Source organism: Piliocolobus tephrosceles, chromosome 4, assembly GCF_002776525.5.
Source record: "Piliocolobus tephrosceles isolate RC106 chromosome 4, ASM277652v3, whole genome shotgun sequence".
In the NCBI taxonomy this organism is placed as follows: domain Eukaryota; kingdom Metazoa; phylum Chordata; class Mammalia; order Primates; family Cercopithecidae; genus Piliocolobus; species Piliocolobus tephrosceles.
In genome coordinates, this window is record NC_045437.1 from 152,175,333 (window position 1) to 152,197,084 (window position 21,752).

Genomic DNA, 21,752 nt, shown 5'->3' on the forward strand with positions numbered 1-21,752 from the left:
GTGAGCTGAGATTGTGCCATTGCACTCCAGCCTGGGCAACAAGAGCAAAACTCCATCTCGAAAAAAAAAAGAAATGCCACTTTTATAATTTGTAAAATGGAAGTAATACTGTCTACCTCCTGGACTTGTTTCAAGGGTTAAATGAAATAATGTGGGTCAGATACACATTAGTGCACCTTAACAGAAGGTCAGGTATACAGTAGTGACTATTACTATGAGTATTTTTAGGGCCCATTTAAACTAAAGTCTTAGTTTGGTGCAGTCATTTTTGCTGGTTCATAAAAGATAATAAGATTGGATTCTACAAGCTTTCTCAGAAAATAAGTGGTGTGTTTGAGCCCTTAGTTTTTCTTTCACATCGTTTTTTTCTTGCTTGTTTAAGTTTTAAGTACTTAATATAGAAAATTAGAAATTTGAGAGTCAGGTAAAGGAGCAAGGAAAAGTCTCCTAAAGACCTACTGTCTAGAAAACTGTGTCTTAAACTTTTCTGAATCATAGACACCTGTAAGAATCTGATAAAAATGACCTGTCATCCCCTTAGAAAAAGTGAACTTTTGCACATATAGAAAAATATTTTCTTACAATTCCAGGAGTTTCCATTTATTTACCCCAAAGTTACAAAACCCTAACCTGACTTTCAACCACAAATTCCACAGGCAGAAAGCAGTCAGCCCAGGCTCTGATTTACACTGCTGTGAGGGCTTCTGAATCCCTTGGTTCTTACAGTCCGGCTGCTCTATGTTTTTAGTCTTATTTTTTGAGGGCTAACTCCTTAAAAAAAGAATTGGCTGTCTTTGATTATCTTTTGCAGTATAATTACCAACTGGACCCTCATCAATGAACTTTTTAATAGCTTAACTTCTGATTTCCTTGTGTATGCATGTTTTTGTTTGTGTGTCTCAATAAACTCAAGAGAGAGATTGTGGAGCCTGTCTTATGGGTGGAGGAGGAATATATTATTTTTCCTGTTTTTCTTTACCTGTTCGTTCTGCCCCAGGGCACTGTGCTGAGGCCTTTCACGGGCTTCCACTGGCAGTCAGAGAAGAGAGACCAGGGTAGAGGGTCTCAGGTCCACCTGATCTGGCAGTTAAGGGAGCAGGCAGGGTTTGGAATGTCTCCCTCGTTACTTTCCTCTCCGTTCCAAAGTCATTCAGCTCTAGAACTGTGTCAGGATGGGACTCTGGATTGGTGGAGGAATCATGTGCAGTCCGTGCAGCTTGGAGGTGGGTGTCTGCAGCCCACATGCTGTACTGTACTTTATTTTCTTGGCTCTGGTGTATGAATTCCACAGAGAGAAAACAACCACCCAGGCTCTGTTTTCACACTCACATTAAGGCTTCTGGATCTCTTGTTTCTTGCAGTCAGGTTACCCTTTATTTCAGTCTACAAAGACACGTGTTGCCTGTCTTTCCTGAAGTCAGCAGCCCTTGTTGAATGGGCCTGGCTTTAGATAAACCCATGTGTTGTATATAGAGTGCAGGCTGAAGGCAAGGGGCCTCAGGACTGTGGAAATGTGGTGCTGCTATTGCTGTTATTTACAGCCCTGCCTTCTCTCTTTCTTGGCTTATTATCAGGGCCTCCAGCTGTTCTCCCTGCATGTAATCTAGCTTCTACCCTGCATCCAAAATTTCATTCAAAAATGCCCATCTGCTGATGTCATTTCCCTGTTGAAAACTTGTCAATGGTGCTACACCTGGGATAAAGTCCCAGATTATTTACGTGACTTACAGGGCTTTTCAGGTCCTGGCCCTATCTACCTCTCCAGCTTTCTTCTTCTCACTGTTACTCCATGTACCAGCCACACCAACCTCTTGCCATTTTACCAAAATTTATTCTTTTGGTACTTTCCTCTCTTTGCACGAATGGATTCCAGATTCAGCTCATCCTTCCTCACCTTTGCTGCCTGTAGAACTCTTCCTCATCCTCTAATGCCTCACTCAAATGTGACCTCTTAATAGGATGCCTGACTGGAGTTCCCAGGAGAGATTTGTTGCTCCCTCCTCTGTGTTCTTGGGATTTAGTATAGCATAGTGGTTACAAGTATGGACTCTTGAGTCAGACTCCCTGGGTTTCAACCCAACTTGGCCTTTCCTAGGTGTGTGACTGTGGGCAAAATGAATTACCTACCCTCCTGTGCTCAGTTTCTTCATCTGTAAAATTGTGATAATAGTAATAAACCTCATAGGTTGTTGCGAGGATTAAAAGACTTTAAAGTGCTTAACACAGTGTATGACCATAGTTAGCTCTCAGGAAAGGTTACTTATTATTGTTGTTATCACAATACTTTCTATATAACTCTATCTACTAAGCTGTTATCACCTCTGTTTATAAACACTTTTATGTATCTGCCTTACTTGTGTCCCTTAAGGACTTGTGTTCCTTAAGGACAGGTGCATATCTTGTTCACTTTGTCTGGCCTTGTATATGGAAGTTTACAGTAAATGTTGGTTAAATGAGTGATTGCACACAGATTTTCCTTCAGAATGGAAGTGGGCAATAGATAGAGTAAGGAATACTTAAGGCTGGGTTTGTAGGTGATCACACATCCAAAGTTGATGTGACTTTGATATTATCTGGTTTATCCTCTTCTGTGCCTGAATCCCTTCTGCTGCCTCCTGGAGCCCAGGTAGTGCTTTTATGTTTCCAAGACGGGGCAGGAGGCCATGTGGAAGGTAAACATATCCCAGGCACCACATTTATGACCTTTTTGTTTTTGTTGTAAACTCTAGGTGACATGTCTGAGAGTAAAGCCAAAAAGATAGAAATCAAGGACGTGGATGGGCAGACACTGAGTAAGCTGATTGACTACATCTATACTGCTGAAATCGAGGTGACCGAAGAGAATGTCCAGGTAAACTCAGGCTCACTAATAGCTCAGTGTATTGCACACTCAGGACCCACCGTTTTACAGTGTTATTTTATTTAACCCTCACAACAATTCAGTTGGTTACTGAAGAGGAAACTAAAGCTCCAGGGAGGTCAGGTGACCTGCCCTGGGCCACATGGCCAGGAGGTGGGCCAACTGGTCCTCAAACTCACACCTTCCTGGCTTGGGCACCCATGCTCTTAGCCACTAGGCCGTGATATCCCTGAATGTGCCTGGACCCCGGGAGTAGAAAGTCTTTAACTCACGTCTGTTCAAAATCTTGTGAAGGAAAAGCTGGGAGCTTGGGTGACTCCTCTTCTCCCCAGGTCATCATCTCATCTCAGAATTCAAACAGCTCAATAACTTTTGGGTGCGAACAGTAAATGCAAAGTAATTTGGTATAAAATGAGTAGAGGGGAGGTAATAGAATTCTATAATTGGGACCAGCTCTCTTTGCTCTTTTCATCATGTATTTATTTAATAACTTTTTTTTCCTGTAAAATACAAAGTGCTTACAAATTTGGATAATTAGAAGATATTCTACTCTGGATCCTTATTGCCTGGTTAGGATTAAGAGGTACATAAAGCAAGGACATAATGTTCACTGTTTGGAGGTCCTGAGTCCAGAGGCTTCTGTCTTATGAGGTTGGGTTACGTCACCCTCCCAGCATGTGGATGCTTTCACCAAACTGAAATTATCTGAACCTCATTGTTTAGGGACTTTTAACCTCTTCACTTTAAACTGTGGTTAGGTCAAGGGTGATGTTGGAGAAAAAACAAAAAAGATTAGGAAGGGGCTGGGCATGGTGGCTCACACCTATAATCCCAGTGCTTTGGGAAGCTGAGGCAGGCAGATCACCTGAGGTCAGGAGTTTGAAACCAGCCTGGCCAGCATGGTGAAACCCCATCTCTACTGAAAATACAAAAACTAGCCGGGTGTGGTGGCAGGTACCTGTAATTCCAGCTACTTGAGAGGCTGAGGCAGGAGAATCACTTGAACCTGGGAGGCGGAGGTTGCAGTGAGCCGAGATTGCACCACTGCACTCTAACCTGGGTGACAGAGCGAGACTCTGTCTCTGGAAAAAAAAAAAAAAAAGGATTGGGAAGAAGAGAGTTTGGATCAAAATGTGGATTCTTCTCCATGCTGTTATGTATCTGCTAAGGCGGTTGCTCACAGGTTGTCTGTGAAGACGGGAGGTATTGAGGATTTGGTGCACTGAGGAGATGATCACGGAGGCACTGGGGCTTTCCTGAAAGCTTTAGAAACAAGGGTCAGAGATCTGGGACTTGGTTAAATGGCTGAGAGCTATACCCCGAGTCGCTTCCCAGCCACACGAACCTTGGAGAGACCCTGAATTCCCCTTCCATGGTAGAGGTACCAGCAGTCATAACTGACTGACTTTTATAAGCAAGCATATGCCCATCAATTCACATGCATTGTTCCATTCAATTTTTATAATCACCCATTGGACCATACCAATATGATCCCTCCTTTACAGCTGAAGAAACTGGTGTTCAAAGGAGTTAAATAACCTGCCATGGCCACATAGAGAGTAAGTGGTAGAGTTGGGAGCTGAAGTCAGTCCCCTCTGACTCACTGTGCTCTGTGGCTATGATGAATTCTAGTTTCTCATTAAATGAATGATCAGAACCTTGACTTTGGCTCATAATGATTTACAATAATAAAAACTAACATCAACTGAGCACTTCCTATGTACCAAGCACTGTGTTAACTGCTTTCAATTTTTCTCATTTGATCCTCATAACAAACCTTATTGTCCTCATTTTATTTTTGAGGAGACAGAGGCATTGAGAGGTTAAGTAATTTGTCCTCAGTTGCGTGGCTGGTAAGTGGAGGAGTCAAAATTCAAAATGACACTTAATCACAGTGCTGTTCTGTCAGCTTCCCTGTTCATCTATATACCCCCCCCCCCCACCTCTTTTCCTTTCTTTCTTTATGTGGCACTGATTCTGTGCCAGACCCACTGTGTGGTTGGGGCAGAGACCCTGGGTGGCCCTAAAACCTGGGCCCCCTGGTTGGTGCCCTCCCTCTGTGCATGGCCCTGCCTCCCTGCAATTCCAGGAGAAGGTGCTTTCTGAGGCAGGGCATTTCCTTTTGTTTTTGCTAAAGGAAGCAAACTCTGTGGCAGGATATCCTCTGCTATGTTTTCATGTTATCTGAGGGAGAAAAAAAAAAAACAAAACGGGGCCTGCACATGAAAAATGGAGGGGAAGCCATTGCAAGCTGAAGGGTAACCTGTAAACTCTTTGCCGGGGGCCATTTCAGGGCCTGTTTTCCAAGAACTGTAATGCTGAGGTGGCAAAAGGCAAGCTAGAAGATTTTTGAGTTAGGGTAAGCTTCCATCCTGATGGGTGGTTTTGGTCAACTACTCCTCTGATCTCAGCCTCCTCCCTCCAGGGACCAGGCGGTACTGCCTTAGTGATTCTATGAGGTTGATCTTGCTTCAGAGCTGAGGACCCATGCTTGGCCTCTTGTTCATAGTCTTTCCACTGCTGCTGCTTTGAAGGAGTAGAGTTTCAGGCAAGATAAAAGGAAGTCCTCTCAAAGTCCTGTTGATGTGAGGAGCGGGAACTGAAGATAGTCATTTCATGGATGTGTTTCTTTTTTCTTTCAGAGCCTCCGGGAATGTGTTTTGTACTTGTGTCTAGATCCCAGAACCCTATTGGATGGGGCCCTAATTTATCCCTGAGACCGAGTTTGAGCAGTGATACATCTTCTAGCCTCCAAGCCTTCCCTTCAGTATTCTGATTTCCTTGACTTTTTTTTCCATACCTTTCTGTATGAAGCAAGTAGAAGGAAGAAAAGGGCCTTTGACTCTAAGCTAGTCTCATAGTCAAAGAGAGGGAAAGAGCAATTAGAGAAACCAGAAGCCTAATTCATTTTAGGAAGTCAGTTTGGGAAGGCTTTTGGGTAGGAGAGGACTCAAACAGGATAAGGGGTGTGGAGAGGTAAAAAGCCTTATAGTTTTTGCCTACTAAGTAGGTATTGTGAACAGTAGGGAAGTTGAAAGCTATGTGGATAGCTCTATCCAGGGAGGTTTTAAAAATTGAAATTGTAACCTAAGGAGTATATTCAGGAAATATTTGTTATTTCATTTCTCTGGCTGGTTGTCATGAGCTTGAGAATTTAAGCACCACACTGTGCTGCTGTCTCCTTGGAAGAGGGGAAGGGGGAAGGGACTGTGTGTCACTGACATGATCTTGTGTATGTGTATAGGGTGGAGGAGCTCACTGGAATGCAGTCTGGGGGCAGACTGGACTCTCAGAAATTCTCTTGGGTGGTGGGTGATGGGGAGAGGGTTGCTGTTGAATTCCTGCCTCTTCTCACATCTGGCCCTTTTGGAATTTACCACACCTCTGAGCAGGGTGTGTGCTGGCCAACATTTGATGGCTTCCTCTCCCTCCGGGGCTTCTTAGGGTCACTGGTTAGAGGTTACTTCTCCCTAGGATGAACACCCATCCTAGTTTGCCCAGAAGTGAGAGGCCTTCTGGAATGGGGACTTTCAGCAGTAAAAATGGCGAAATCCCAGGTAAATCAGCATGATTGGTCAACCTGTGGCCTTAACTCCAGTCTTAACTCCAGCTGATACTGGCCAGGGGGCATCATGGAGGTCATTTGGAGACTGGGAGCAGAACTTTTTATTCCTGGTGTGCATTCAGCAAGAATGGTTAATGGATCTCCATTTGACTAGCAGGCAGAGACTAATCTGGTCCTGGAATCTGTTCGGCCAGGCTGAGCAAGCTCACAGGTTAATTGAGTTTCCCAGTTTATGTCTGCTTAGTGGGGATGGTGGCTGCTTAGTGGGGAGAGAGTTCAGGTGGTTAGATTTGGATCCTACCTGTGTTCATTTATAGTCCAAAACTTTCAGAAGAGGGTGATTTTATCTTTTTCTTTCTCAGGAATGTATTAGTGGTTCAGAAAATATCACAGACATGGTGTTAATTTACTGTTTTCCTACTGGGGATATAGGATAGTGGAAGAGAGGGTGGAGGAAGGGAAAAGGAGCACATTTTCTAGAACTCAGCTGTCGTGAGAGAGAAGTGTAAGCCTGTGGGTAGGAGCAGCTTTCCTTGTTGAGCGTAGGCATTTGGCTCAGGAGTTCGAGCACTGATAGTGGAGGCTCTTGGTGGTTATTGTCTGTGGGCAGGGATAATGAAGGGTGACTGACTGTCCCACTTTTAGCCCTGAAAGGCCTGGGAAACCCCCCAGTCCTGGAAAAACTAGGACTGTTGGTAACCCCAGTGGAGGGACAAAGCCCCCAAATGGGCAGTGGGGCAGAGTTTTTGGCCTGAGTACATAAAAGTGATGAGAGTCAGAGCTGAGGACTCAGAGCTGTCTTGGGAGAAAGTCAGAGTCCAGAATTTAAATCACTTAAAAAAAAAAGAAGTCTTTTTTAAGTGTCCTGAATCAAGAAAACAAATGCATCTGCAGCCCATATCTTCCTGGGCAAGTCCTTGTGGATGGGAACAGCTAGAGTGTAGCTGGCTCAGTCACTGTCTCAGAGCCGGGGCAGCAGCTAAGAGCAACGGACTGGGGCAAGGGGATTATTTTGGGGTGAAGTGGATGCCGGGGTCTGCAAGATAGGCAGCCTTAAATCAAGCTATTCTGCAGTGTGTTTTTAAAATAAATTTCTTTTTGGAAAATCATTCTCAGACTATCTGCTGCTTCCATAGGTGAAGGTCAGGGTAGCAGAGCTGAAGTGGGACAGGACTTTGGCCTTTTGTCCTGTATGTTTGACCAAGAGGCAGGCTTCAGCAGCTGAGGGAAAGTCCTAGGGAAACTTGACAGAGGTTGGCTGTCTGAGCACCCAGCGGGCCTGCTCAAGCCAGTCTTCCCTGACCCTTAGGAAAAACATATGCACATATACCTGAGCAAGAACTATTTCTGTCTTCCAGCATATAGTATAAGTAGTCATGTGTCCTGTGACCTTTTAAATGGAAACTTAGCCATCCTTTCTCTAAGAATGTACCCAAAGATGTTCTTTGCTTTGTATCTGTTCGATGGGAGAATAAAGTGTCGTTGCTTGAGTCCTGAGGGATTTGGGATGAATCTTGTTGCAGTAGACTCTAAGCTCCAGGAGAATAGGATCTGGTTTCTCTTGCTTACCCCTGAATCCCAGAGCCTAAACTAGTGCCTGACACATAGATGTTCAGTAATTAATAATTCATTAAGTACCTTTCTGAATGAGGACAGTACACTGAAGGTTGTGGGGCAGTGGCTCTCAAATGTGGCGGTACATTAGAAGCACCTGGGGAGCTTTAAAAACCATCTTAATGTCCAGGCCACACTCCATACCTATTAAGTTAGATTCTTTTAGGGCAAGACCCAGGCATCAGTAGTTTTAAAACTCTTAAGGTAATTCCAGTTTTCAGCCCAGCATGAGAACCATTGTGTGTGTGTGTGTGTGTGTGTGTGTGTGTAGAGTTTTGTTACTCAGAGTGTGGTTTGTGGACCAGCAACTGCAAGCATCGCTTGGGTTCTTATTAGAAATGCAGGCTCTCAGATCCCATCCTAGACCTAATGAGTTAGAATCTGTATTTTAGTGAGATCCCTAGGGAATTAAAGACTGGGAAGCATGGCTGTAGGGATACAGAGAATCTGCTGGTGTTTAGGGTCCGTGAAGTGCAGAGTAGTGGGAAATAAGGCTGGAAAGCAGGCTAGGAAGTTTGGACTTATTGGGCAGGCAGTGGAGAGCCATGAAAAGATCTTGAGCATGAAAGTGATATGATAGGAAAAGGGGGATGAGTCCCTACCAGTAGGATCCAATGTCTGAGAATGTCACCTTCTCTTGCAGGTGCTGCTTCCGGCAGCCAGCTTGCTGCAGCTCATGGATGTTCGGCAGAACTGCTGTGACTTCCTGCAGTCTCAGTTGCATCCCACCAATTGCCTGGGCATCCGTGCATTTGCAGATGTGCACACCTGCACTGACCTTCTGCAGCAGGCCAATGCCTACGCAGGTAAGGGGGAGCCGGACTGCTGCACCTCCTCCGAGTTTGTGGATCCAATCACCTGGTCTTCTGCACACTCCTCAAAGATTATGAGAAGTGGTCTCTGCTGTGAAGCAGCTATGATTTAGGTAGGGATACAGGTGGAAAGATAATTAATGATAGGAGAATTTAGCTCATTGCCAAGTGGAAAATGATTGATTGCCAAGGGGGTGGTACAGACGGTAATTTTCACTTGAATAGAGGAAGGAGATCCAAGAAGACTTGGGGGGTGGGGAGAGCAAACTGAGCTAGGTCTTGAGCTAGGTCTTGTTATTATTAAGAAAACGTTTGTTTTTTTCTGAGTGTTCCATGAACATTCTTTTAAAAGTCACGTACTGGCTGGGCACGGTGGCTCACGCCTGTAATCCCAGCACTTTGGGAGGCCGAGGAAGGCGGATCACAAGGTCAGGAGATCGAGACTGTCCTGGCTAACATGGTGAAACCCCCATCTCTATTAAAAATACAAAAAAAAAAAAAATTAGCTGGGCGTGGTGGCGGGCACCTGTAGTCCCAGCTACTTGGGAGGCTGAGGCGGGAGAATGACGTGAACCCAGGAGGCAGAGCTTGCAGTGAGCCGAGACTGCGCCACTGCACTCCAGCCTAGGCGACAGAACGAGACTGTGTCTTAAAAAAAAAAAAAAGTCACATAGTATTGCAGGGCTTATAATGATGAGGAGTGCCCTGCTCCACCTTTCCACACCAAGTCTTGTACTCCAGAGCCACTGACTTTCAATCCTTAACGAATTAAAATCCTGGTTCTGATCCAGCTAAAAGCTACTTCATCTACTACTCACCTCCATTTATCAAAATAATATGTATAACTGCTATTCTTTGATTTATTAGTTTTAGATATTATTTGTTGACTTCTCCAGAAGAATAAGATTGAGCTTTCACAGACTTTCCCCTTATACACATGCAGCCATCCCCGTCTTTATTGTCCAAATATAATTTCCACAACTGAACTAAGTCATCTATTACATTTATAGTGTTTTTTAAATCAGAAAACTTTAATCAGAAGGGCAGTTAATAATTGTCTTTTTCTGTTGCATAGTGTATGGTTCTACCAGTACTTCTTGTTAGAACAGTCCTCAATACATCAGATAATCTGTTGGTTCACTTATTTTTCTTGGGGATGTTCTCTGTGCTAGAGTTTGTCATTCTATTTTAATGGGGTTTTGGGAGGGAGTAGAAATGAACATTTATATTCAGTCCACCATGTTTATTTAGCTAGCTGGAAAGAAATTTTCATTGCCACTTGTTCCAGCCTGAGGAAAGATGATGAATGACTAGGAAATAGGTCTGATCATTTAAATTGATAAATTCAGTCATGGCTACCTTCTTCCCCCTGCTCAAGCACTGTCATGGCTGCTATTCTGTTCAGTGTCTCCTGTTCAGTCAGTGTCTGGAAATTTGCTGAGGACCTACTGGCTGCCCACCTGCCAGCTAGCTACCTGTGCTGTGTTAGCCTCTTGGTCAACAAAGCAACAAGCATTTGCTCTGTTCCTTGGCATGCTTTTTCTCTCTGATTAAGTCCCTGACCCCAGGAGCCTGCAGAGACTCTCATGTCTCCCTGCAGCCTGTTTCTGAAGGCACAAGCAAGTCTTCTTTCTGAAGACTTGTAAAGATAGTCTTTATGTGATGATTTTTGTGAAGGACATTATCCAGTAGCCTCAATTCTGAGTCCTGCTGATTCTTTCTGGTTCTGAACCTTGACCCTTCTGCCTCTCTGCTGTTCCTGTGCTCTCTTTTCCCTGCATATTCTCCACTGCCTTTCCACCTTCGCTTAGGGAGCCCTGGGGAGGGCTCCCAGTGAAGCCTTTGAAGAGGTCACTTTCTAGATGGATGGATGTGCTAAGGCTTTGCTTTAGCTGGAGCCAAGCTCTTTGCTAAGGCAAACATTTTCTCTGCAGATTGTTTTCACAAATATTTGCTAGTGCAGTGGCAAAGGGGGAGTGCTTAGATGTCAGAAATTCTCTGTCTCCTTCTTCTGCATGTCTTCTTACCAGCCCTCTCCTTCCACATAGTGTGTGCATACATGTGTGTGCACACCTAGCACATATCCCACCCTAATTGGCTGGTATGGTTGTCTGAGGTTTGGGGAGTATACTGAATCTCCACCTTTTTTAAAATTTAAAATTACATTCTAGATTCAAGAGGTACTTGTACAGGTTTGTTACATTTGTATATTGTGTGATGCTGAGTTTTGGCTTCTGTTGATCCCATTACTTAGATGGTGAACATAGTACCCAATAGGAAATTTATCAGCCCTTGCCCCTACTCCTTTTGGAGTCCGCAGTGTCTGTTGTTCCCATCTTTATGTCCATGGGCACCTGGAGTTTAGTTCCCACTTACAAGTGAAAACATGATATTTGGTGTTCTGTTTCTGTGTTAATTAACTTAGGATAATGGCCTCCAGCTGTGTACATGTTCCTGCAAAGGACATGATTTTGTTCTTTTTTATGGCTGCATAGTATTCCATGGTGTGTATGTACCACATTTTCTTTATCCAATCCATTGTGGATGGGCACCTAGATTGATTGCATGTCTTTGCTATTGTGAATAGTGCTTAATGAACATATGTGTGCATGTGTCTTTTGGTAGAACAATTTATTCTCCTTTGGGTATATACCCAGTAATGGGGTTGCTGGGTCAAATGGTGGTTCTATTTTTAGTTCTTTGAGAAATCTCAAGACTGTTTTCCACAGTAGCTGAATTAATTTACATTCCCACTCGCAGTATATGAGCATTCCCTTTTCTCTGCAACCTTGCCGGCATCTATTGTTTTTTGACTTTTTAATAATAGCCATCCTGACTGGTGTGAGATGGTATCACTTGGTAGTTTTGATGTGCATTTCTCTAATGTAAATCCCCACCTTTAATAGGGCTCCCAAGGCTCTTCTGGCCTGTCTTTTCCCAACTTTCAACGTCTGTGTTTTCTCCCTTTGCCCCTTTCACTATATGATGATGAGACTCATCTGTGGGAGAGTGCAGCAGATGCAGCTAGGAACACATCCATCCTTCTGGTGTTCCTTGGTCCTGTTGCTGTCATAGTGATTTGAGTTCTGTCCGCATTATGGGTGTGTGTATGCAGACATCCTGATGAATTGTTCTTAGCCAGTGTTTATTGAGCTCTCCCTTTGGGTCGTACCCTATGCTAAGCATTTTATTGGCATCATCCCATTTAATGCATATGATAGCTGAGGAAACCAGGGCATAGAGAGGTGAAGTAATTTGTTGAGGTCACATTGTGACAGAAGGGACAGAAGGCAGGATTCAAGCCCAGGCAGTGCTGACTCCAGAGCCAGTGTTTATTACATTCTACAGCTTCTAGGCCCAGTTTGGACATAAGGACGCCCTGTGAATCAGTCACTGAGGAGTGCATGTGGCTAGAGTTGGCATTTTCCATCGAAAGCATGTTCCTGGAAGCCTGTGCAATGTAGTCACCAAATCCCAACAACCAGACAGTGTAGACAGACATCCAGCTGTCCGCTAGACACAGGGTATGTCGTCATCTTGGGATGGAGGAAGCACCATGTGGGTGCTTCTCTTCCCTGTCGGGTGACTTCCTCCCAGACACATGGAGCCTGTTCCCTCACTGCATGAGTGAGTAGGCCCTCCTACTTTCCCTGGCTGGGTCAGCATGATCTTCAGGCTGAGAGTCTCCTCCCTGTTATGTAGGCCTTCGTGGAGCCTGTGATCCTCTCCTGGGTGGCTTTCTCTGCAGCCCACTCTGCTCTGCACACTAGGGAGGCAATATTTTTAAAGTAGTATAATGCAGAAGATAAGGTCATGATGCAAAGATGTTAGAAGAAGGGAATGAAGGTTAGATTGTGCAGTATTTAGAGAAGAAGTAGAAAATGATTATCTATGCTTACACACTTGAACCCACCCGCTGATGTGGGCCTGCTTTTTTCCTTGTACCCCTGACTTTAGATGGAGCCTGGGGTTCTCTGCCATCGCTGCCTCTTGAGACAGACCTGTGATCTCACTCTACTGTAAGTGCAGGGGTGCAGGCACCCACTAGGGTCACACACAAGGGAAAGCATTGGTCTCTGTGGTCAGAGGCCTCCTTGGACCCAGGCCTTGAGTTAGAAGGTATTTCATGCCAACAAACTACAAGGAGACCTTTCAGATCAGAACTAGGAATCAGACCAGCTAACACTTTGGAGCTGAATAATCCTGAGCCTATTTTCTCCTCTCTATCCTGGGAGTAGCACATCCTATCCTGTTTCCAGGATCATCTGGGGAACAGGGGGAATAGGGAGGAGAGCATTCTATGGAAGTAGACACCACTGGGGCTGTGCTGTGGAGCCTCCCTCCCAGCCTCATCACCTGCAGTGAGGGAGCCTCAGAGTTGGGTCCAGGCAGGAGAGACAGGAATCCTCAGGTCACTGCTGTTGCAGACCACATGCACTTTGTGGGAGGAAGTATTTCCAGTACTTCTGGTTTTGGTTTCTCTTTATCTAGATGTCTACTGCAGGCAGGTATGTTCTGTGCAGCCTCCCCTACTCTTCCCAGTTTCTGGCTAGCTTTGCTTTGCCTTCACTTGTCTGTAGATTCCAGTTTTGCTGCTGAATCCTCTTTCTTTTCCCTCTCTAAAAAGCTCTCTTTTTCTCTTGTTGTTATTGCTATTTTAATAAAAACTCATCCCTGACTATTACAGAAAAAGCACACGGGTGGGAAGAATATACCACAATCCTACCCAGAGAGAACTGCCAGCAGCACCTTGATGTGTATCCTTCCAGATCTTTTTCATTGTATATGTATGCTTTCCAGTTTAAAAAAATTCTAGCCAGGTACAGTAGCAGGTGCCTGTAGTCCCAGCTACTTGGGAGGTTGAGGTTGATAGCTCAAGCTATCATGCATAGCTTGAGCCCAGGAATTTGAGTCCAGCCTGGGGAACATAGCAAGATACCCTATCTCTTAAAAAAACTTGTTAGCAGTATATTCTGAATGTCTTTCCATGTTAGCAGATACATTTCTATACCATTGTTTGAAAAATGTAGGTAATATATTCAATAAAAGCAATTTATACTCATGACCAAAAAATGCAAACAGTACATAGAGGTATAAAATGCAAAGCCAGTCTTCTCCCAGGCTGTCTCTCTGAAGTGGGGAGATCCTTGGTAACCCCACAGAATTTATATATTATGCTTTTTAACTTACACAAACAGAAGCACTCTGTGCTCATTGTACTTTTGTTTGACAATACAAATCTTGCAATTATTTCCAGACCCTTGTGTATGGCATGGCTATATCTTATTCTTTTAACCTGCTGCATCACATGGATGGAGTATAATTTATTTAGCCAGTCTTCTATTGATGGACATTAATGTTTCCAGTTTTTTCTTTCATTTAAAATGCTTCAGCGAGAATTCTTACACATAATATTTTGGAGTATACTTGCTAGTATACCTGTAGGTTACAATCTTAGTAGCATAATTGCTGGATCAAAGAGAGTATACATTAAAAATTTTTTTGATAGATTTTGCCAACTTACTCTCTAAGCAAATGTGACTTTATTTTAAAGCCAGTTCTTGTCTTCTGATAGGTCCTTGGCTTTTCCAGGGAGAGCACAACTTTGTGGGGGCTGAAGCTTCATCTCTATGTCCAGCTGCCTATTTCGTTTCCTGTTTGGAAAGGCCCGGTCTCTTCCTGCTGTGGCAGTCCCTCCTGCTTCCTCTGGATTCAGTTTCCCCCTCAGGGAAGTCCCCCAGATCTTTGCTATGATATATGTTATTCTGTGGTAGGGAGGGTAGGTCCTGCATTTAGAAGCTGACTGCTCAGACTCTTGCCTCAGCTAATGGCTTCACAGTCTTCCTGGGCAGCTAGTAGCTGGGAAGTGGACCCCAGTGTCTTTCACAGCCTGTTTCTTATACCTCATTATTGTTGTTTCCAGGGACTGCTTAATCTTTAACCTCAGAGGCCAGGGCTTAGGTTTATGGGGACTTTGTTGTTTGGTAATTGGACAGCCATGCACTGGGCCATCAGCAGAGCTGTTTGGGAGGGATGTTAATGGGACTTCATTAATGAAGTAGCAATTAAAATTCTTTGGACATGTTGTTTACATCAGGCTGCCAAAGCTAAGCGAAAACCTCCAGCCATGGGATGGAAAAGCCATTGGATTTCACGTGCTCATGGAGAGAAATGGCCTTTTTTTGATTGATTGAGTCATTTGAGATCATGGAATGAAGTAATTAAATTAAGGGCAGCAGAAAAATTTGGAAAAGCATTAAAAAACATAAATCTCTGACTCAGTGAGAGTCCTCTTCTAAAATTGCTGCTGCTAACTTGTCACCATGAAATAATGATGATGATAATGATGGGTATTTCTATCAGTTTTGAACACTTGCTAGGTGCCAGGAATGGTGCTACATGATTCATAGGCATGGCCTCATTTTGTTCACTTAAGTATAAGAGATAGTTATTATTTTCTCAGCTTATAGGTGAAGAAACTGAAACCCCAGAGAGGTTTAGTAACTTGTCTAAGATCATATATTAACAGCTTGTAAGTGGCAGAGCCAGAGGGAGGCCAGCTGACTGCAGAGGTCTGCGTCCTAAGCCCCGCTACTTATTTCTCACCCACCCAGACCAGCCCAGCCTATTTTCCATGATGGTTGCCTCACTCCTGCCTCTCTTGGATTTTCTGCATCTAATTTGAAGGTGGCAAATGAGGCAGTAGTGCAGACACAGATAGGTTTCGTTGCTTGCTCTTTGTTAGGATTTTAGGAAACTTCCCTTGTTCCATTTTCTGGGTTATGGGGAACCTCACTGTTGAATCAGTAGCACTGTTATGGCCCTTGGCTGTGTGTGTGCGTGTGTGTGTGTGTGTGTGTGTGTGTGTGTGAGAGAGAGAAGAGAGAGAGAGAGAGAGAGAGAGAAAGAGAGGAGAAAGAGGACAACACATAATATTTCTGGAGTAAGGCAACATGGAAAGAGAGCTTATTTCCTGCCTTCCCAGGGAGTGTGGAGGTAATAATATTTAGAGTCTGAGGGCTGGTGGTCATGACCCTTCTGAGAAGAGATCAAGGTAGGTCTCTGTTACTTCCCTGTGGGAGCTGAGCCTTTTCCCTAGAGCAGAGAAACTGTGAGCCTGGAAAGCTAAATATTGATTCAAGAAAGTTTGCCTCTGGCCTCTAAAAACAGAATAATAAGGGGCAGAAGAGAGGGTTTTAAGGCAGTTCTGTGGTTTTATTTTTTCACCCTGCCAAAATGTTTCCATTTTGTTTGTGTGTCCACCTGTGTCAGCCAGTCTGTCCTGAGGGTGTGACCTGTGGTTCAGTTCAGAGGCACTCACACCTGTTCCCTGGGGCTGCTGGCTCTGGGAATTATGGCTCTTATGGGGTTTATTTCATCTGTACAGGTCAAGGAAGTCACAGATGGGTCATCATTCCGTTTGTTCTAAGCTTGTAGGTTAGATGAACCAGATCAAAGGTTTAGGTTTATTTCTTTCCATGAAGAGAGAGGAATAGTCCTGGGGCTAGCTTGAGAGGTTGCCTGAGCCCTAGGCAGTCTTGAAGAACAGTCAGGAAAGTGCAGTAATAATTTTAGAGCTCAATATATACAGATATTAGCTGGAAACTGAGAATTCAGCTTCAAATAACACAGACTTGGTCCCTGACCTCATGGGGCTCCCAGTCCCAATAGAATAGAAAGATTCATGTAATAAAGCAGGGTGATTAGGGATATGATTGTTATTTCTTGTCTGAGGGGGTTTGGGAACCCCAAAGACTACCATTTCCTCTGGCCTAGTGGATGGAGGGATTAGGGAAATATCTTAATTCCGGGGTTAGGTCTAAGATTTGAACCCAGAACTGACTCCAAAATGCCAAGAAGTTAGGAATTTAGGGACTAAGATTATTCTATTTTTTCCCCCAAAAAAGGTTTTTAGATGCATATCCTCTGTCTATGCCTCTCTCTGTCTCTTTCTATGTCCAGTACCCTGAGAGGAATTCTTAAGGTTTTCTGATGTTTGTGTTGAATTTTACCCCAGTGGACTGCTCAGGATTGGTGTTTATCTTGGTACCTAAGATACTCATCAGAATATTTGTTATTACAGTTGGGCAGTCTTGGTTTCAAAACCTGGCTCTACCAGGTTTACTGTTCTGTAAACCTAAGCACATGTCTTAGACTTTCTCAGCTTCTGTTTCTCCATCTGTAAAATGGGGATGTTGATACTCACTTTAGTAGGGCTTTTGTGGGGATTGAGAGACATAATATATGTAAAATGCTTAGAATGGTGTTAGCTAGTATTAGGAAATGGCCTCAACTTTCTCCGAGATGCAACTGTATCCCCAGAGAAAGCCCTTGCCTGGGAATGTATCACCCAAATTTTATCATCCTTTTAACATTGGGAAGATATGTTTGTGTTGCTTGGATGGGGAAAAGACTGAAAGTTATATGGTGCCTCTTCTTCTTCTCCATAATTTCCCATCCACATGGACAGGAACATACTCATTGTGTTTTACCAAGCAGGACATGGAACTTAAACAATATTTGTTACTTATAGTAAAGCCTGGTTAACTAGGACTCTTAACCAGAATCCTTAATTAACTGACTTATTTTTCTCTGTGTCCACTCCTCTTTAAGAAAAAGATGCGAAACGATAAGAAAAGTTAGTTATTATTGGAGAGTTACCCTTCAAGGGCTAGCCCATGGTTAAAAGGTACTATGCCCCCGGCACATGGATCCTTCCCCCAGAATCTAGCCTTGTCTGCCTCTCCGTTGCATCTCCAAAAGCCGGGCAGAGCTCCTCATACTTAGGGAGTGCTCAGCAAACCTTTGTTGGACGAATGAAGACATCACCTAGGTTCTAGCTAGACTTCACTATTACTGTTCTTTACACATGCTCCGAATTTTCCTGTTCTCTGTCTTTGTTTGTACTGAAAGTACCTCTCTCAGTCATGTGAGAGGTAGACTTTGGGATGGAGTTATTGGTGCCTTGTCTTGTCCTGCTTGTGAGGCAGTAGGCTGCTTGTAGACATCAGTTCTAGTTTCTTCATTTTTGAAGAAATGCTGCATTTGATACATCATACATTATGAGTTATCTAGCACCTGCAATGGACTCAGTAAATGTGAGTTACATCTATTTCTTTATTTAATGCCCATATCACCTTTATGAGATATGTACTATTATTATTTCCATTTAATATATGGGAAACCTGCAGCCTCAAGGAACTGAATAACCTATATCACTGGACAGTTTGCTGAATTCGATAGAATTAAATTTGGTCTCTAAGATCTTGCAGGTGCACAGCCTTGCCTATAGGACCTGCAGTCCCAAAGGATGTGTTACCCTTTTTTTTTTTTTTTTTAATAGAGAGGGGGCCTCACTTTATTGACCAGGCCTGTCTTGAACCCCTGGCCTCAAATGATCTTTCTGCACAGGCTTCTAAAGTGTTAGGATTATAGGTGTGAGCCACTGTGCCTGGCTCCAAGGGATATCTTGATTATACAGAAAATCTTTTCTGTTAAAGAGTGGTGCTGCTGGCCACAGTGGCTCACACCTGTAATCTCAGCACTTTGGGAGACTGAGGCGGGTGGATCATCTGAGGTCAGGAGTTCGAGACCAGTCTGACCAACATGGTGAAACCTTGTCTCTACTAAAAATACAAAAGATCAGCTGGACGTGGTTGTGGACGCCTGTAATCTCAGCTACTCGGGAGGCTGGGAGGCGGAGGTTGCGGTGAGTCAAGATTGTGCCATTGCATTCCACCCTGGGCAACGAGCGAAACTCCATCTCAAAAAAAAAAAAAAATGTGTTATTGCTCACAGAACTGGACTTTGGAAAGTGGGAACACAGGCTGATAATATTCATCCTTCATAAAATGGATGGCAAAGCCTGGGAAGAAGTGACTATAAGACATGAGCCCAGGTGTTCTGATCCTTTAGCCAAGGCTCTTTACTACATTCTCCATTAATACATTAAAAGCAAAGCAAAGCAAAACAAAACAAAAAACCCAAATAATTGTTCAAAATAGAAGATGATTCAGGAAGGTATCTTCTGGGAGCAACGTGTGTTCTTTCCAGGAAGCAGCTGTGGAGAGGGCTGACTGGAATACAAAGTCTTCTGGGGAAATCCTATTTCCCAGGAAATGGAGTTAGCTGGAGCATCCTGTTTCTGTCTTTTCTATCCTGTTGTTTCTTGAGTGTTGCTAACAGAGAGGGGACCCTAGTTCAAAGACTTTGGGGGTTACCCCTGTCTCCTCAGACTAAATGGAAAAGGGAAGGCATTTTCCTCTTTGATCCCTTTCTTTGTCTCTTTCCGCTTATGCCCTACAAACCTCACAGATCCCTGGGTGCCAGCCCTGGGTGAGAAGCTGCTGCCTGCTATTTCTCTTGTTGCCCCCTCCCCACTAGATACTGCTTCCTGGGAGGATTTCTGAATGGGATTTCAATGGAAGGTTCCAGATGGGCAGAGAAGCGGCCCACTTCAGAAAGAAGGGGTTTAGATTCAAACCTTGCAGCAGGGGAGGGACAGAGAGATGGAGGTGGGGTGCTGACTACTTTCTGTCTTGATTTATCTCTGAGGATTTCTAATTTGTTCCCCATATCACCTAGAATATACATTACTGCACTTCTTTTATCTTCCCTTTTAAAATCTAAGCCTATCTACAGCCTTATGAGCTCTAAGGAAATTTTTATTTTACAGCATAGAATTTTACTTTCTTACCTCCTCTTGTTCTTTTCCCTTCTCCAGCTGTCAGGTTTTTGGTCAGCCAAAGATACATGTGGGAAGGCCAGATGTGGCTCTGGGCCAGAGATGTTGGTGCTGGTTTGAGGGACTCTCCTTAGAACCTTGTGGTCCTGCTGAGCTCAGCTGTGGCTGGTCCAGAGAGCCTCAATGTCCTGTGCTTGCTCATGGTGTGGTGGCTTGTGTGGTGACTGCTTTTTCTATCTGCTGTTTCTTGGGTGTGACCAATTGACAGGGGACTGTGGTTCAAAGACTTCTTGGATCAGAAAGGGAATGGAGGGAGGATCCAGTACTTTCCCAGCCTCCAGCCCAAGAATAAATTCTTACCATCCAAAGAAGATTGCTCTCTTGCTTTTATTTTAAGATCTTTAGCAATGAACACTTAAAAAATAATACCATCGAGTCTTAAATATTTCCATAATTAAGAAGGTTTTTTGAATGTTTCACTTAAAAATTAAAGGCTTTTTTTTGTATTGATATACAGAGAAGCAAAGACCAGCTTCTTACCATGTTGATGTTGACAGTTGGTTCCCTTCATAAAGAAACTGACTTTCAGATTTGTCTTGTTATGTGTAAACATTTCTGAGTTTCAAGATGGACAACCTTTAGTTGTGACCATGGTAATATCAATAGGCTGGTGTGGAGCAAGTGGGGAGCCCTTTTTGTCCAGTAGAAGATGGAAAATATTGTTTATAACTCAGTATTTGAGAGTAAACTATTCACATTTAGGGAATCTGGCTGAAGGTAGAAATTTGTGTGAGAATTCTTTGGGTCTGAAATTATTTCAATATAAAAAGTTAAAAATGATTTTCACAAGAAATGATTTAAATCTTAAATTATTTGTTTGATTTTTATGAAGTTAATGAAGTCAGGTGCAGTGGCTTGTGTCTATAGTCCCAGCTATTCAGGAGGCTGAGGCAGGAGTATCACTTGAGCCTAGGAGATCACGACCAACCTGGGCAACATAGCAATGATGCCGTTGGCACAAAAACATAATCATAAATGGCAAAGCCAGGATTTGAACCTAGGCTCCTTCTTTCTGAAGTAGATGACATTTCAGTGAATATAATTCTCTAATAGCAGTATGATGACCTGGAAAAATGTCAGGGTGGGAATTGTTCCTGGCATTTCCCTTCTGTGGACCTCAGGCCTGTGGGTTTTATCTTATTCTAGTTGTCACCACATTCCCCTCTTACAGTTCCATAGGCCTGGCTCCGTCCGCTGTTCTAGGGGTGGTAGGGTCACCTTGTTGCCACCACACCTGGATGAATGCTTAATTGGTCCTCCTCATGAACCAGAGACTCACAATAGTAGGCTTGACTTTGGGCAAGAAAGAATGATCCCATCTTCTGACCTTCTAATGTAGACTTCCTATAAGAACCCCCAGAGATCTCTCAGACACACAACAGTTCTGACCCATTTTTGTTTGGCTGAGCTTCAGGGTGCACTGTCTGCAACTCCACCAGCTTGCACTCTGAGGGGAAATGAGCTCAATTATGGAGGCAGGTCCCAGTGAGGCTTTTCTGCAATGCTATTATTAATCTCATGGAGCATGGAAAAAATACAAACTCAGATCTGTCTGCCCCATTTTCGTCTGTGTTGATGTTCAGGACAGAGGATCATAGTGGATGCCATCACTGCTGAATTAAAAGGCAAGTTTCCCTCCAGCCATGATGTCTCTGTCTTTGTTTCACTCCGTTTCCCTCCATGGCCTCCCCGGCCCCCTCCAGGACTCTACTGTGAATCCCACAGATTGTCTTGGAAGGGCAGGAGTGTGTTATAACTTTGTTTTGTTCTGCTTTTTTTTTTGGAACAGAGCAGCACTTTCCAGAGGTGATGCTAGGAGAAGAATTTCTTAGCCTGAGTCTGGACCAGGTGTGCAGCTTGATATCCAGCGACAAGCTGACCGTTTCTTCAGAAGAGAAGGTATGATGTGGCTCATTGGGGAAACAGGAACCTCACTCGTCAGGTGGTCATGGGAAGGACTTGTGGTTTGGTGAGATCTTTTCTTTCTTTCTTTTATTTTTGAGATGGAGTCTCGCTCTGTCGCCCAGGCTGGAGTGCAATGGTGAGATCTTGGCTCACTGCAACCTCTGCCTCCCAGGTTCAAGTGATTCCCCTGCCTCAGCCTCCTGAGTAGCTGGGGTTATAGGCATCTGCCACCACACCCAGCTAATTTTTTGT

The 21,752-nt window shown here is 43.9% G+C and overlaps 1 protein-coding gene across 1 annotated transcript in view; it reads left to right on the top strand.

The window, feature by feature from the left end:
- The window catches only part of KLHL3 (kelch like family member 3), a 122,701-nt gene that overhangs the window by 39,252 nt on the left and 61,697 nt on the right, over positions 1-21,752 (top strand). Inside the window, exons 4-6 of the mRNA XM_023195669.3 lie at positions 2,730-2,851; positions 8,683-8,845; positions 21,385-21,494. Of these exons, the coding sequence (XP_023051437.1) occupies positions 2,730-2,851; positions 8,683-8,845; positions 21,385-21,494 (395 nt within the window). The remainder of the gene's footprint in view (positions 1-2,729; positions 2,852-8,682; positions 8,846-21,384; positions 21,495-21,752) is intronic.